The sequence below is a fragment of the Gopherus flavomarginatus genome, chromosome 1, assembly GCF_025201925.1.
Source record: "Gopherus flavomarginatus isolate rGopFla2 chromosome 1, rGopFla2.mat.asm, whole genome shotgun sequence".
Taxonomy (NCBI): domain Eukaryota; kingdom Metazoa; phylum Chordata; order Testudines; family Testudinidae; genus Gopherus; species Gopherus flavomarginatus.
The window spans coordinates 41,980,061-41,994,810 of NC_066617.1; the positions used below are offsets into that span (position 1 = coordinate 41,980,061).

The 14,750-nt window shown below is 39.1% G+C and overlaps 1 protein-coding gene across 5 annotated transcripts in view; it reads right to left on the reverse strand.

Moving 5' to 3' along the window:
* The window catches only part of PLXNB2 (plexin B2), a 344,581-nt gene that overhangs the window by 20,573 nt on the left and 309,258 nt on the right, over window positions 1–14,750 (reverse strand). For all 5 annotated transcript variants that reach the window (XM_050936011.1, XM_050936012.1, XM_050936008.1 and 2 more), the window contains 11 exons: window positions 13,833–14,063; window positions 13,333–13,509; window positions 12,571–12,710; window positions 11,101–11,201; window positions 8,022–8,251; window positions 7,008–7,189; window positions 6,204–6,270; window positions 5,954–6,100; window positions 3,342–3,498; window positions 1,954–2,054; window positions 740–824 (listed from right to left, as the gene is read on the reverse strand). In XM_050936011.1, the coding sequence (XP_050791968.1) occupies window positions 740–824; window positions 1,954–2,054; window positions 3,342–3,498; window positions 5,954–6,100; window positions 6,204–6,270; window positions 7,008–7,189; window positions 8,022–8,251; window positions 11,101–11,201; window positions 12,571–12,710; window positions 13,333–13,509; window positions 13,833–14,063 (1,618 nt within the window). The remainder of the gene's footprint in view (window positions 1–739; window positions 825–1,953; window positions 2,055–3,341; window positions 3,499–5,953; window positions 6,101–6,203; window positions 6,271–7,007; window positions 7,190–8,021; window positions 8,252–11,100; window positions 11,202–12,570; window positions 12,711–13,332; window positions 13,510–13,832; window positions 14,064–14,750) is intronic.

The window sequence follows — 14,750 nt, forward strand, 5'->3', positions numbered from 1 at the left end:
ACTGGTGCTTTACAGTGCTGCAACTTTCTCTCACTCAGGGGTGTGAAAAAACACATCCCTGAGCACAGCAAGTTACAGCGCTGCAAAGCGCCAGTGTAAACAGTGCCCCAGTGCTGAGAGCATGGCTCCCAGAGCTGCAAGCTAATCCCCATGGGGAGGTGGAGTACGTGCAGTGCTGAGAGAGCTCTCTCCTAGCGCTGGTGTCGCCACCACACTCGCACTTCAAAGCGCTGCAGTGGGAGCGCTCCTGCGGCAGCACTTTGGATTTCTGCGTGTAGCCAAGCTCTAAGTGAAAAGAGGGGGTGGTGCTGGTGGTGAGGAATATGGAAACAATCTAAACCGTTTACAAATATCTCAAGGCTGTAAACATGAAGGATGGAGGAAGAATTTAGTACTTGGGGGGTACACAATGGAAGGCAATGTGCAGGGTATAGCTAGGAGTAATGGGATTAAAAGAAAGACAATTTAGGCAAAATACCAGAAGTTTCCTGAGAGTGCACTGCATTAAGACGGGGAGCAGTTTCCTAAGGATAGTAGTGAAAGCCCCATTACTTGAGGCTTTTAGAACTATAGTGAACAAGATGTACAAAGGGAAGCACCCTGAATTAGTGTGACATTACCAGCTGGAAAGGCTCTAGTGTCATTCCCATCAAATGAGATCAGGCAAAAACGATATTGTCTATTTGTGCATTTTGTCTTATACTCCCTTGGAGGCATAAAGAAACTCTATTGTACTTACTTTCCCCTGGGACATCTTGCTGATTATCCTCTGGCTGCTGGGAAATTCCTATTTTTGACAAGATAAGTGTGGCACCATCTCGGACCTTCAAGAACACAAAAATAGAGAAATCATCCCATAATACATGACTGTTAGAAGCAGGCTTAAACACCACTGTTGTGGAGTCTTTCCCCACCTAACCAGGCTTTTGAAGATACCCACCAATGTTCTTATTCTCCAGTTAGGGCCTGGATCTTGAGAAGTCCTGTGCAATCTTTAACTTCTAGCCATTAGGCCCTTCATCCCCAATACCCCCTCTCCTGCAGAAAGACTCAAGCTCTAATACTTGCTAGATACGTGGGTACAGGTAAAGCTTCCTCCAAGGTTGATAATGATGTCTGAAGTGTGAGAGTTCAGTGGCACACAAGCAGTTTGCATGGACCTTCTGCACAAGGGTAAAATTCCCCATAAAGGATGTCAGAAGTCCATACCTCCCAAAATCTGTAGTAGCTAAAGAGGGATGGGTCCTTTCCCCCACAGTGGGGTGAGTAGGTGGGGTGAAACACATAGGAGCTGGGAGGCCTGGCAGGGGGGAATTGTGGAGCAAGTCTCATCTCACTCTGTAGCGGTGGTTCCTGTGGCTCTTGTTCTTAAGGGCTGGCTGGGCTCAGCTCCCTGTTCTCGGCATTGAGACCTGGCACCTGGTACCTGCTCATCATGGGCTGGCCATGTCAAATCTGAGTGAGTGGCATTATGACCCAGTTATGAAGTTGCAGTGGTACTCACTCAAATTTGGCCTGGATGCCTCCACCCATGAGGGGGGCCAGTTTGGGCCAAGCCACAGTGGTGCTATGACCCTGTGCACCAGGGACCAGTTTGCAATGCCTGGAAAGAATAGCTGAGCCTAGCCAGCCCCATGGGACAGGAGCGACTTCAACTGTGACAGGATTTTGGGAGCTAAAACAGGACAATCCCATGAACCTGGGACTGCTGAGAGATATGGAAATATAGGCTATATAGGGGCAATTTGGAATTATATTCAGTGATGGAGAGGAAACCAGTGAGAGTACTAGAATTTGATACATACATTCTCACTTTCCAGAATTAGAAAGTAACATAGCTACATGTTTCAGTCCCCTTATTAGATGGTACAGACCAATTTTTTCTAAAAGCTAATAGAAGTTTATTTATTTATTACTAAAAAACAATTAACAGATGTCATCAATCCTCCTTACATTATAATGCATCAGAGTATTCATACGTTTCCACCTGCCATCTCTTTGGGATGTTAAATCCAAATCTGAGAGGATCTGGGCAGTAGAACCTGGACGCCACTCTATGGAGTAATTAAAATGAGAAAAGAAACAGGTTTGTGCAACTAAGACAGTACACCGCTAATGTGTTTACATTTAAAGAGCCAATGAAACATCATAAAATATCTTTGAAATATTCTGTTTCAAAACACTTGGGCTTTTCTCCTTTCCCTTTTATTTCCTATTAGGGAACTTTGTGCAAGTTTTGCTTAAAAATTCATGTGATTTTTCTGTTTATTTTCCAATTGAAGTCAAAGTCCACAGTTTAGGACACCACAATTAGTTGCTGTAGAAATTGCCGTGATAGCCAAAACTAGGGTTGCCAACTTTCTAATGGCACAAAACCAAACACCCCTTCCCCAAGGCCCTGCCCCTTCTCTGAGGCGCCACCCCTGCTTGCTCCATCCCCTCTCCCTCCATCGCTCACTCGCACACCCTTTCACTGGGCTGGGGTGGGGGGCTGGAGTATGGGAGGGGGTCCCAGCCAATGAGAGCTGTGGAGTCAGCACTTGGGGTTGGGGCAGCACGCAGAGCCTCCCTGGCCGCCCATGCACCTAGGGGCCGCAAAGAGCTGGTAGCTGCTTCTGGGAGCTGTGCAAAGCTAGGACAGGTCGGGAGGCTGCTTTAGCCCCGGGCCCCAGCTGCGCTGCCAGTCAGACTTTTAATAGCCTGATCGGCTAATTATGACATTAGTGGACATGTCACAAAACTATTTTCCTTTAATAAGGCAGCAGTTGGCACTTAAAACATTAAAGACAACATTTTCAGAAGTGACTAGTAATTTTGGATCATCAGTCTTTGGGCGCCCAACTGGAGATACCTTATGGGGAGAGTGGGTGTTCCGCACTTTCTGAAAATCAGGTCCCTTTAAGCTGCCTCAATTTGGGCAACCAAAAACTGACAGACCCAAAGTCATAAGTCACTTCTGAAAATTTGTGTCCTTACTTTTACATCAATTAATTGTTCGTGTTATCGCTGTCGCATGAATTAGTACCTGAAACAATCAATATTTCATTGGTTCTGATAATAGGTTTTACCAAGAGTTATTAACGCGGTCTGTGCATTAATATGATGCTGGGCAAAGAACAAGGGCTAGGAATTTTATAATATGGACATGCTTTATTTCACAGTATAGTAAGTATTAGAGTATCAATACTTAGCAGTGGATTCAGCTTAATAGTTCAAGAACTAAACCTTTGAATGATTTTTTTTTGTTTCAATAATCACTTTTACTGAAACATTTTGGGAAAGATAAAGCATCAAATTAGTGTTTTTATATTATTACAACAGCCCCAAAAATAACTACTTACCAAGAACAACACTGTCAGCTTTTGGCCATTGTGAACAAGGCAGATTTCGGTAGACTTGGTCTATTATCTTTTCCTTTACTTGAGAAATAGTATCACAGTTCAGCACTTTCACAGGTACAGAATCAGTACCTCCATCTTGTACATACACATTTACTGTCTATAAAAGAAAAAATATGCAAAATTACTCAAAAATATCAATTCCAATCTCTGTTTTTCTGGATGATTAGAATCCAGGCAGTGCCCAAAATACACTGTGCAGTCTTACCACCACACAATAACGTACGTTTGCAATTGCAATGTGGATTATCTGCACAGTTCTTCACTAATATCCAGCCACTAGCTACTTTAGATTCCAGCCCATTCTTTCTATTATGATAAAATAGAAAAAGCAGAGATTGGATTTTCCCCTTCTTCGCTGATACCTAATATGACATCTCTACTGTATCTTGGGAACTTATTAAAGGAAAGTTTTAAATAGAGATAGGAACGTATTAAAATACCTGGACCATCCACTGTCGGTGTACCACTTAAATTATCCGATAACGCAATACCCAAAAAAGAGTCAATTTACTATTTATTACTTGTCACAATAACCCTCAATTACAGATGGCACACTTGAATAGTTTATTCTGGTTTTCAGGACACCGTTGGTTCTGTTGGTATTCCCCTATTTTATTTATACAGGAGAAAATCTTCAAACTCAGAATGAACTTTAAATGTGCCCACAGCATAGAGATGATAATCTCAGTCCAGGTAAAATAAAAAGGAAGAATAATGTTCTGAAAGGGGAAAGTATGTTGAGAAAGAGGCAGGGACTGTGACTTCACCCTCTATGGAGGGTACCTGATCTACAGTGGTTAAGGTGGTGCAAAAATCTTGGAATCTTCATGCACTCTGCTACACAGGCATGCTTTGATAGCAGAAATGTCTAGCCATGGCTTCTTTCCCCCTTAACTGGCTAGTAGAACTTCCTTCTCTCTCAGATATGGTCTTGGTCGAAGTGATCCCTGCACTTTGTGTATTATTTTATGTAGTTAAACTGTGCTGTAATGCAGTGAAATTAAACACGTTTTCATTTTCCCTATACAGAATTTGCAGGCTAATTGTATTTCTTCTTCCCTTCCCTATTTATTATGTTAATTATATGAGATTTTGCTGCCAGTTGAAAATGTAGTGTGTGAGTGTAACAACTGATGAACACACCAAATTTTTAAACAAAAATAATGACTGTAAAATGGATAAATACCATGTACTGTACAGTTCATCTCTCAGTTTCAGGAAGAGGTATGCAAATTAAATTTTGCATATATCTACCTAAGGCAGTAAGTGCTCCATAAATGTCTATCCAAACTCAAACACTGGCATAATTAGCACAAGAATTTTTTATTTATATCATAAAACAGGCATATAATCCCATTATTGTAAGCAATATTAATCTACTTTTTTGTGAAGGATGTGTTTTTTTTGTTATACGGACAATTAGCGAATGCAGTGAAATCTGGGCCAAATCTGGTCTAATGTTCACAATAAATATCTCTGAGAATTATTCTTATTTGTCTCAGATTTGATTGCATTCACACATCTCTTTGATACCGCATTTATAAATCTTAATTGCAAAAGCCATTTTTTGAGTTAAAAGACCCTAACTTAGACGAATTATTGTAGCAAGTCACAAATGCATATGATACAAAGATATCTGTCTCATGTGTTTAATGAGCAAATGTAAATCATGTTGTCCAGTCTGTGCCGAACTACTAGGTGTACTCTTCAGCTCAAACATGGAAGCCTCATTAAGCCCAAAAATCTACATTTAAAAAAAGTTACATTTTTCAAGCAGTCTGTTAACTACAGTTGCTGTAGGTTGTGTGTAATAACCATTCACTAAGCAAGCCTCCCATGTTGCCCTCCCACTCAAATCCCTTAGGAATATATCAAAAATGCGCTTTTAACCAACACTTAATAAAGGCTTTTATTAAGTTTCATCCACACCACAGATTTGTCATTGCATGTGTCACACTCAGAGACAAATGGAAAAGGCTGCTAGCTGTGTCAATAATAAAGCCAGAGTAATCACATCAGAGTGACTTTCAAGGCAAAGAAAATCCTGTGCTGCTCTTCCAAGGACAGTTCTGAGCATTATGTATGTTTATTAGACCATGTGCAAAACAAACAAGCCAAGATTCTCAAAGACAGATGACTAGATTTAGACTTATTTCCATCTTTAGATACCTAAAGTAGCAGCCTGATATGGGCCATTAGAGTTAGGGATGATTCATAGTCTGATTCTTGTCTCACTGATACTGGTGTAAATCAGAAATAACTCCACTAAAATCAATAGAATTAAACCAACATAAAATGGTTGAGAGAAAGAATGGGAATCAGGCTCATGGAGTTTTCTCTCAAACTTCTTCAGAGATTGGGGGTGCTCAGATCTGGGGACTTGCTTTAAACCCTTCTATATAGTTAATTCTTCACCTATTGCCCATGTTAAAGGCTCATCTTGGCTCTCATTAATTCTTATAGAAAGAGTGTACTGATATAAATTTAAATTCCACAGTGTTCAAGAGGAAAAATTTTTATATAATTAACGACAGAGCAGATGAGCTGCTTACCAGCTGTGTATACTCTACATCATCTCCCAGTAACCCTGTGTCATTCAATGTATATTTGGCTTTCATCAGCACAGCATCCACTGGGCCTTTTTCCACCTGATGTTTGATAGCCTTGAACAATTTATAAAGAGGCTCTCCAGCATTGTCCTGTTTAAGCGAAAAAACAAATAAAAAAATGGAAGGTATAATCAATGCCACATGTTTAAGTACTTAATAAAGGAGACATGTATGCATAGCTTTCATACCTTACCTTAAGATATTGATATAAACAAATAGCCATCCAATTAGACAACATCCTCTCCACAACAGTTTCTGATCTAAAAAATATGAATATTGAAAATGTTTGCGGAGAAGAAGACAATTGTCTTTTAAAGTGTTGCCTGAAATAAAATATTTCTACATTAACAGCACTTGTCCTAATGCAATAATTTTACACAGGTTCTTTAAAGCGTGCGCCTGTATTAGATAATGCTTTGCACTATTCAAAATTCTTAGATACTTTCAGCTCATTACTTTTACTGAAAGGTACATATCATATATCCAAAATTAGAAATTTGTTTCCATGTTGTAAGAATGAGTGCTTAAAAGAAAGCTACACTTTAGTTACTGGGGAACAAACTACCGGTAATTGAAGCAAAACATGCAGAGCAAAGATGAAATTCTGTAATGTATTTAGGAGTAGGAATCAGACCTATCTAATTGAAGGAGATACATCAGAAAATTGTTTTGTGTATTCATTATGGAGATAGGATATACAATGAGATAAGAAGCATACAAAAATTTCAATATTGCATTTACTTCATGGATAGATGTTTGAGAAAGTTTGTTCCAAGCTCTAAATTAAATTATTTGGACAGGACAAATGGCTCTAGCTGCTCTTAAAAAAAATAACTCCTATCCATTTTTGCTCCCTAATGTGCTTGGGCATGTCATCATCATGATGATTTCTAGACAGTCTATAGCACGACACAAACACTCTGAAAAACACCACACTGTAAATATAACAATGTTGCAAAAAACAAAGGACTCTGGAAAACAAGACAATCATTCAAACCTTCTGAGCATCAGCTTTGGGTTTTTGGCCACAACATACTGCTCCATTAGCTCTAAGAACAATGTCCTCATGATGTCAGTATAGTATTCTAGCTTTCCATGCAAGGCAACAGTCAATAGGGATGCAAAATAAACTTTTTCTCGGGCAGAGAACTCCCTCTGCTTCTCCAATGTATGAATAAACTAAAACAGAAAAAGCAGATTTAGTGCCGAGTATAAACGATTCATGGCAAGTTTCAAGAGCAGCTCAACACATACCTGGCACTGTAGGAGGAGAAAAAACCAAAACATTTACTGTCTTAATGTTAGTCTTCTAAGTACAGCATGAAAAAACCACTCAAAGTTTTGGACAAACTACATATAAATAAGCACTATCTACAACTCCTCTCTCTCTCTCTGTGTGCAAAAGAGTTTTAAACACTGTCTTTGGGGATAACTCAATTAATACTTCTATGTCTTCAACAAAGTATGAAGTAATATATCATGAAGGATGTTTTTGTTAAAAACCAAACAAAAAACAACCCACAAACCTCCGCACCGTAAGTTTAACCTCCCTTCCTCTCCTCTCCAAAAACACCCCAATCAAAAACCAAACCCTTCCACTTGAATTACAAGGACTGCGAGCTGAATAAGTAAACTGTAAGTTTCAGAACATGTTTTCCTCTGCCTCAGAATGTAACACTACTTTTAAGTAATGAGCATTAAGGACATGCTTAAAAAAAAAAAATAGGTGCCTGCAATTCGCTTCTCACTCCATATTTAGCCACCTAAAAAAGCAGCTTGATTTACAAGAGTCCCAAGATTTAGCACTTTTGTGTGGGAGCAGCTGGGTGCTCATCAATCTTGAAATCAGGCCACTCTTTTAGGGGCCTAAATACAGACCTAAGAGCTGAACTGTAGGCTCATCTGTGGTTAAAAATATACGTATGACCCTACATGCACATACATACCAGGCAAAAAGACTTTTCTGAAAAATACAGAGTGAGCTCAAAGTGACTTTCATTTCAATACTCACATTGATGAGAAATGATTTGCTATTCAGTAGATTGGAGAACTGATTTAAAGCCTGCTCCACAGTTTGCTTTCTAGCCTCTGGAATATCCAAGTTCCCAGTAATCATTACGTCTTTCTCTCCATCTTTTGAGGGCAAGAAGAAGACTCTGTCTGTGTACATTTTATAGTCCAGCACAGGAATTCCTGCTTCACTGACATCATTGGTCTGATCTTCCATCTCTATCATTAGATCTAGAACATACAATATTTCTAGTTTTAGAGTTAGTTTTAGAAACCACAGTACCTTTTGTTTTCATCTAATAATGAAAGCATTTTATGCTAGGGGAAAAAATGATCAAACATATTAAGAATCCTTTCCCCTGCCACATCCATTCCGCTTTTTCCATACCAAGTTTACCAATTGCCAAAGCATGTTCCCTACAACCCAGAGTTTCTTCCCAGACAATCCTGTTGAGACACTGACAGTGCTATCTTGGGGAATCACAGGGTATATATCTACTCACCAATTTGGAGCTTGCGACAGCAAGTCTCAGAATCTGCGTCTACAGACTGCTGCTGGGGCTTGTGCTAAGGTGCTAATAATAGCTGTGCAGACTTTAGAAGTCTAGGGAAGGGGGTGTACTTAGAGCCCGAGCTCCAGCCACAGCCCGAATGTCTACATGGCTATTTTTCGCACCATAGCAGGAGCCTGAGTCTGTCATCCTGTGCTCTGAGCCAGGCTGCCACAGGCTACTGCTTGCTGTGAAGATGTACCTATAGTTACCTAGACTGGGGAAGGGACAATCTCCTTGTTTTCTGTTTGTACCAAGAGCAGGCACAAGCAGGGCTTGATTGATAACTGGAGTTCCTATACAGCATCATTATACATATGCTAATAATCATCACCACCACAGTATTTTCTTACCGGATATTGTAATGTGATAAGTGGAGGGTCATGAGTTTACTGTAGGATCAGTAATTATTGAATGCTGGGCTTTATGCAGAGAGCTCTTCTTAAAACACACACACACACACACACACACACACACACACACACACACACACGAAAAAAAAATTGCAGCCAACTAGTTTTCTTGTGTTTATATATTTTCTATTCCTTTAAGCCTACATCGTTGTGAAAGTTGCCTTTTAATTCTTTTCATGATAGTTGGGATGTTGAGCCAAGGAGCAAGAGCAACAGGAAGTACAAAGAATAATCATTTTATTAGAAGAAGGTAAAATAATTCACTGAAAATGATGAAAACACTTCTGTGAGCCCCAAAAGCTTTCTAGTTCTTGACACAAAAAGCAATTAGAAGGTCACCTTTCCACAAAGTGGTCATTTCAGCTGGAGGCTTTCCAGTTGCCTGATATTGCTGACTAATTACCATGTTAATTAATATAATGGCCTGTCATCGCAGCAATTTTTATTGACCACATAATTTATCCTGGTTCTCTTTATTTTGTTACACTCAGCCAATTCTAAGAAAGAAAACATCTCATGATTTCAAGCTTCACGCTGTGTGTGTTCTTCTACCCTAATCACCACTTCCTTTACAATGACTGCTCTGATGCATGCAGGAAGACTCATCTTCCTGCATTTGCTGTTATCAATATTACAGGCATCTAGAAACTACTTTCATTTAAGTACTTTACTTTACTATTAGCCAAGATGACATGTATCTTATGTGCTAGATTACATTGCTAGAGACAATTTGTGTTCCTCCTGAGCCCAGGGAGGCAGCTGTGCTGGAGTAGCAGATTAACCCCACAGTCCAGCAGGCAGCAGTACTCCCTGCACCCCTTTGGGAGTCCTGGCAGGGGACGGGCAGCTTCACATTCCAGAAAACAGCTCTGAGAAACCAAGGGCAGAGAGATTACAAAGAAGAGGGATTACAAAGGCCAGCTGGTGAGGGAGACTAATAAGCAGAGATGACTCCAAATGGGAACCTTGATCTTTAGCCCTTCAAATTTGAGAGTGGCCTTTGAAGCTGAATCCCTCAATCCAAACAGTTGCTACAGAGATTTGGTATTGGGTAGGGTCCAAAATTGGAACATGCCAATTTTCCAGATGTGACTCAAGTATAATGGGAAAAAACTATTCTGAGATGATTTTGACTCCAATGGCAGAAATCTCAGGGTAACAGTAGATTTCGTGAGATTTCCACTATTCAAAATGGCAAAAATCTTGTTGGATTATCTAGAGAGTCAATTCTAAACCCTAACCTTGAATTCCCGAAGCTAAATCTAAGCAAAATTCAGATTCAACCACCACTTTTTCAACCCGTCTCCGTTAATAAGAGACAAATAATTTCTCGTTAGGAAAAAAACATACTTTGTTATAGAAGCAAAAAGATAGGTTATTTCAGTATAAACAAATAGTGTATTTTAGATAGTGATATTACAGGTCAAGGTAATAACTTAGGCTGAAGTTTTCAAACATAGGTGCCTGAATTAGACACCAAAATAAGTAGCCTGATATTCAGAGGTGCTGTGCCCTTACAGCTCCCATTGATTTCCCTCAGGTGATGTCTATTTACATACAGGAAAGAATGAACCAGCTCCTCAAATCAGGTTCCATTATTTCCCATTACAGAAAGGTAAATTTTCTTCTTCTCTGATTTTCCCAGACTTAAAAGATATTGCAGTCTATCTTCATAAATTCATAGCTTAACAATTCATATATTTTGTGGCTTTCCTAACATTATATTTTTATTAAAATAAAATGTGTCATTTTATCAACAACATAAATCAGACTATAGTTACTTATTGTGAAATAGGTGACTTTTCAGTATCAGTAGCAGCTTTTTAATAGTAATAAAAAACCTAGTTTCTATTTCCGTTTACTGATTTAATTCCTTGTGCTTATTTTATCTTTACCCTAAAAACCTGTTTCCTTTAATCACTTTCACTCTATTTAATCTTATTAATGGCCTTCATTGTCAGAAGAATATGTACTGTACATTGATGTCTGCAAAGAGTAGTAGTAATATTGGCTCGTACGTACACCCAAGAAACAGTTTCAGTAAGATAGTGCAGAAGTTTTAGCCCAATTTAGTATCTCTCATTAGGGTCCATAAGAAATCTAATGTAAATCATACCTGTGAATTCCTTTTTGCACCTATCTCTGACACTTTCTTCCAGACCTTCAAGCTGTGACTTGATTTTTTCATATTCACGTTCTGCTTGTTGGCTTTTTCGTCTTTAAAGAATAAAGATATGATTTTGAAAGTTATTAAAGGTAAAAGTAAAGCATTTTGCAATTGCATCAAATGAAAAAGGTTGAGAGATCATAGGAAGCCTGTTTCTTTTCCTCTTTACTTTTAATAATGAAAATGGAGGAGATAGCGGGTCAGATCTTCAGCTAATGTAAATCAATGTCGCTCTAGAACGAAGCTGCTTAAACAGATCGGATGAAGATCTGGCCCAATGATTTTAAACTTATTAGGCTACATTTGTGAGCACATTTTAAGCACAGCTACGTCAATTGTGCAAGCTGGACAGACAATGCAGTAAAACACTCACAGCACATTCCACAATAGCTGCTGAGTCATGACTAAGGCTTGTGTACACTTAAGCTGGGTCGACATAGTTACGACGCTCACGGATGTGAAAAATTCACACCCCTGATTCTCATAGTTAAGATGACCTAACCCCTGGTGTAGACATGGCTAGATCAATAGAAGACTTCTTCTGTTGACTTCGCTACTTTCGCTTGGGGAGGTAGATTAGCTACTTTGCCAGAAATACCCCTTCAGTTGCTGTAAGAAGTGTCTACACTACAACAACATAGCTGCAGTGTTGTAACTGTGCTGTGTTACATCCAGAGCACAGACATGGCTTAAGTAAGTACATGCACAGGATCACACTGACCAGGTTATGGGAGAGCTAAGGGAGTTTCAACGTTGTACAGGTACAAATACTACAAGGCACTGCATCTCAGTTGTACAGCTTTGCATCATTACAGTGAAATCCACCCAGCACAAGGCTGATTACTACTTGCATCCCACTTAAGACCTTAAAATAGGACCCAAGTAGGACTTTAGTGGTGTATAGTCCTGGTACTGGCATGCCACAAGGGGGTGAATTTTACCAATAGTAATAATGTGTGTGTGGTAATATGTGGCTTAGCTGTAAAGGCTGGACTATCCACTCAGACAGATCCAACCATCTCAGGTCTACAGAGTGTTGACATAGGAAGCTTAAACATTGACTAATACACATACAAAACAAGCAATATTTTCACTTGCATGAAGGCACTTCAGCTGCAATTTCAAGACTGTGTCTGCACACCTTACCCTCTCAGTGTGCAGTGTGAAAACCTGGGCCAATTTGTTTGTGTTTACAGCAGAGAAAGAACACTGGGCTGACTGGCACCAAGAAATACCACTGAAAGGATCTATGTGAGGGGAATTATTGGTATAAATGTTTTCCAGCTACTTCCTTTAAAATGCTTAGTTATTAAGTGATCAAGATTGTTTCTCTTTGCAGATGAGAATAGTTTGCTTTTCTGCCCCTATAAGCCTTCTTCTTCAGAGCTTTAGGACAGCCATAGCATCTGACTATCTTACCTGTAACAGTAGATAGAGATGATGATAATGGCCACCATAGGAAAAATCACAGATGGCAAAATCACATCCAGGGGTACGTCACTCACACGTGTATCATATTCCACCCTTCCTAGGATCCATTCTCTGAGGCCAAATTTCACCTAAAGAATTAAATACATATTTATACCTGCCTCAAAAAGAAGATTATTCAATAATTTAGCTGCCATGTTTTAGTTTCTCAGTAATCTTTATAATCTATAGAATTCCTAGTCCAGATTGCCAAACAGGTATAATATTCAGATACAATATTTTTGCTTGCATAAATTGGCATAGCTCCGCTGAATTAACGGAGCAGCATCTTTATATTCCAGTACGTAATTTAGCCCTTATTACATAAAAGGAAAAGAAAAACTTATTACTATACAAAGGCATTTAAGACCCAATCCTATGAGCACTTACTACCCAGACTAGTGATTGACTATAATGGGACTTGTCAAGACAGAAAACTCAGTGCCTAGCTGTGAGTATACATAGGACTGGACCTCTTAAAAAAAGTGGCAATCAACATCCTGGGACACTATCTATCTGCAATCCTTTTATAGATAGCAGGCAGAATCTGGAAGTGAAGTGGAGTCACAAGATAGTATCCTTTATATAATGTGCCACTGAAAAATAAACCCACGCAAATAGGAAGCTACTTTTTCAGTGTCAGGAACACAGTACTCCATAACCTTCTCTCTACATACATGCTATTAAAGACAACATGCAGGAAAGGTGACATACAATGAATTCAGGCAAGTTATTGATGGTGTCCCTCTTCTGCCTTCTCTTTGGCTGAGGTTGTACTTCTGGTGGTTCACAATATAAATCCTTTTCAGTCAGTGTTTTTATGTTGCAGGGTTCTGCCCCCACAAAAGCTTGAGCCTCCTCTATCGTCATGGCTTTGTTCAGATTACTGCCCTAGACAGAAAATATAAGGCTAAGTCATTTTAGCTACAAAGCCACGGGTGAAGCAATCCACAAATTACACAACCTTTTGTACAGTTCATTTTCAATAGAGGATGTAGTTCTGACATCAGTGCGAAAGGGGGAGGAAAAAATACCCCCAAGCTTTTACACAAAGAGGAAATCTATTAATTCTATGGGAACACAACTAACACGGAAATTCCAGACTCCAGCAGTGGAGGGCAGCACACGTTTTGTAAGAATGAAAGGGAAAATCTCACATCTATATATTTATTATAACAATAAAACTACAACCAGCCATGTCTTGTCAAGTTTACCTTTGCATGAATAAGTTTGTTGACTTGTTTTTTGATGCCATCAGTGAAGTTTTCAAATGTTGGGTCCGCAACATATTTAAAGGGATCATTGTTCTCGGCGTTTAGAACCAAACTGCAACCATCCATTTTAATAAGTGTAGTAATCCTATAGTTTTCTGGATCCTCTAATATTGGTGGAGAAGAGAAGACTATTGTGCTTTCATTGATTTTTGTAATATCTTTTCCTAGAAACTAAAAAGCAGACAAAACATTTTGGGTTTTGATTAGATCATGTCATTTGCTGCTGAACATTTAGCACCTAAAAATAGAAGGCAGAGCCTGTGAACTAGGCCTTCTACAACACAACCAAGGTTAAATAAAAATGTGAGATTCTCAGATATTTTTGGAAAAGAAAAAAAAATCACTGGACAAAAATAAATGATTGCTTCAGTGTGGGTTAGTATTTAGGCCCAAAGCAAAATCCTAAGGTCTGAACACTCCCAAAGTTGACAAAGTTTGTCTCATTATCTGAATTTTGTGGGTTTGAACTATTTGAAGGCAATTTAATGTTGAGAACACAGGCTTGATGGAGATGGGGTGGGGTGGTAATGCTTAGCTTTAATCCAGATTATTTTTGACTCTTCTGCAACCTTGGGCACATGACTTGTATTCAAGGCATTTATAAATAGCAGAGAAATTATCAGCTTAATACATTAAGCACCAATTAACTCACAACAAACCTTATCTTCCAGCACAATGAATGTTTATTTCTAAGGCACCTGATATTTGAAAATGTCTGGATTCTAACAGTATAATTTGTGTGTGCGCGCGTGCACGCGCACACATGCGCATGCATTTCCCCTTCCTCATCCCAATCCTTTGGGCTAGGTGTTCCTTGGCACATTTAAAAAGTACAATTATACAAATAGTTTACTCTAG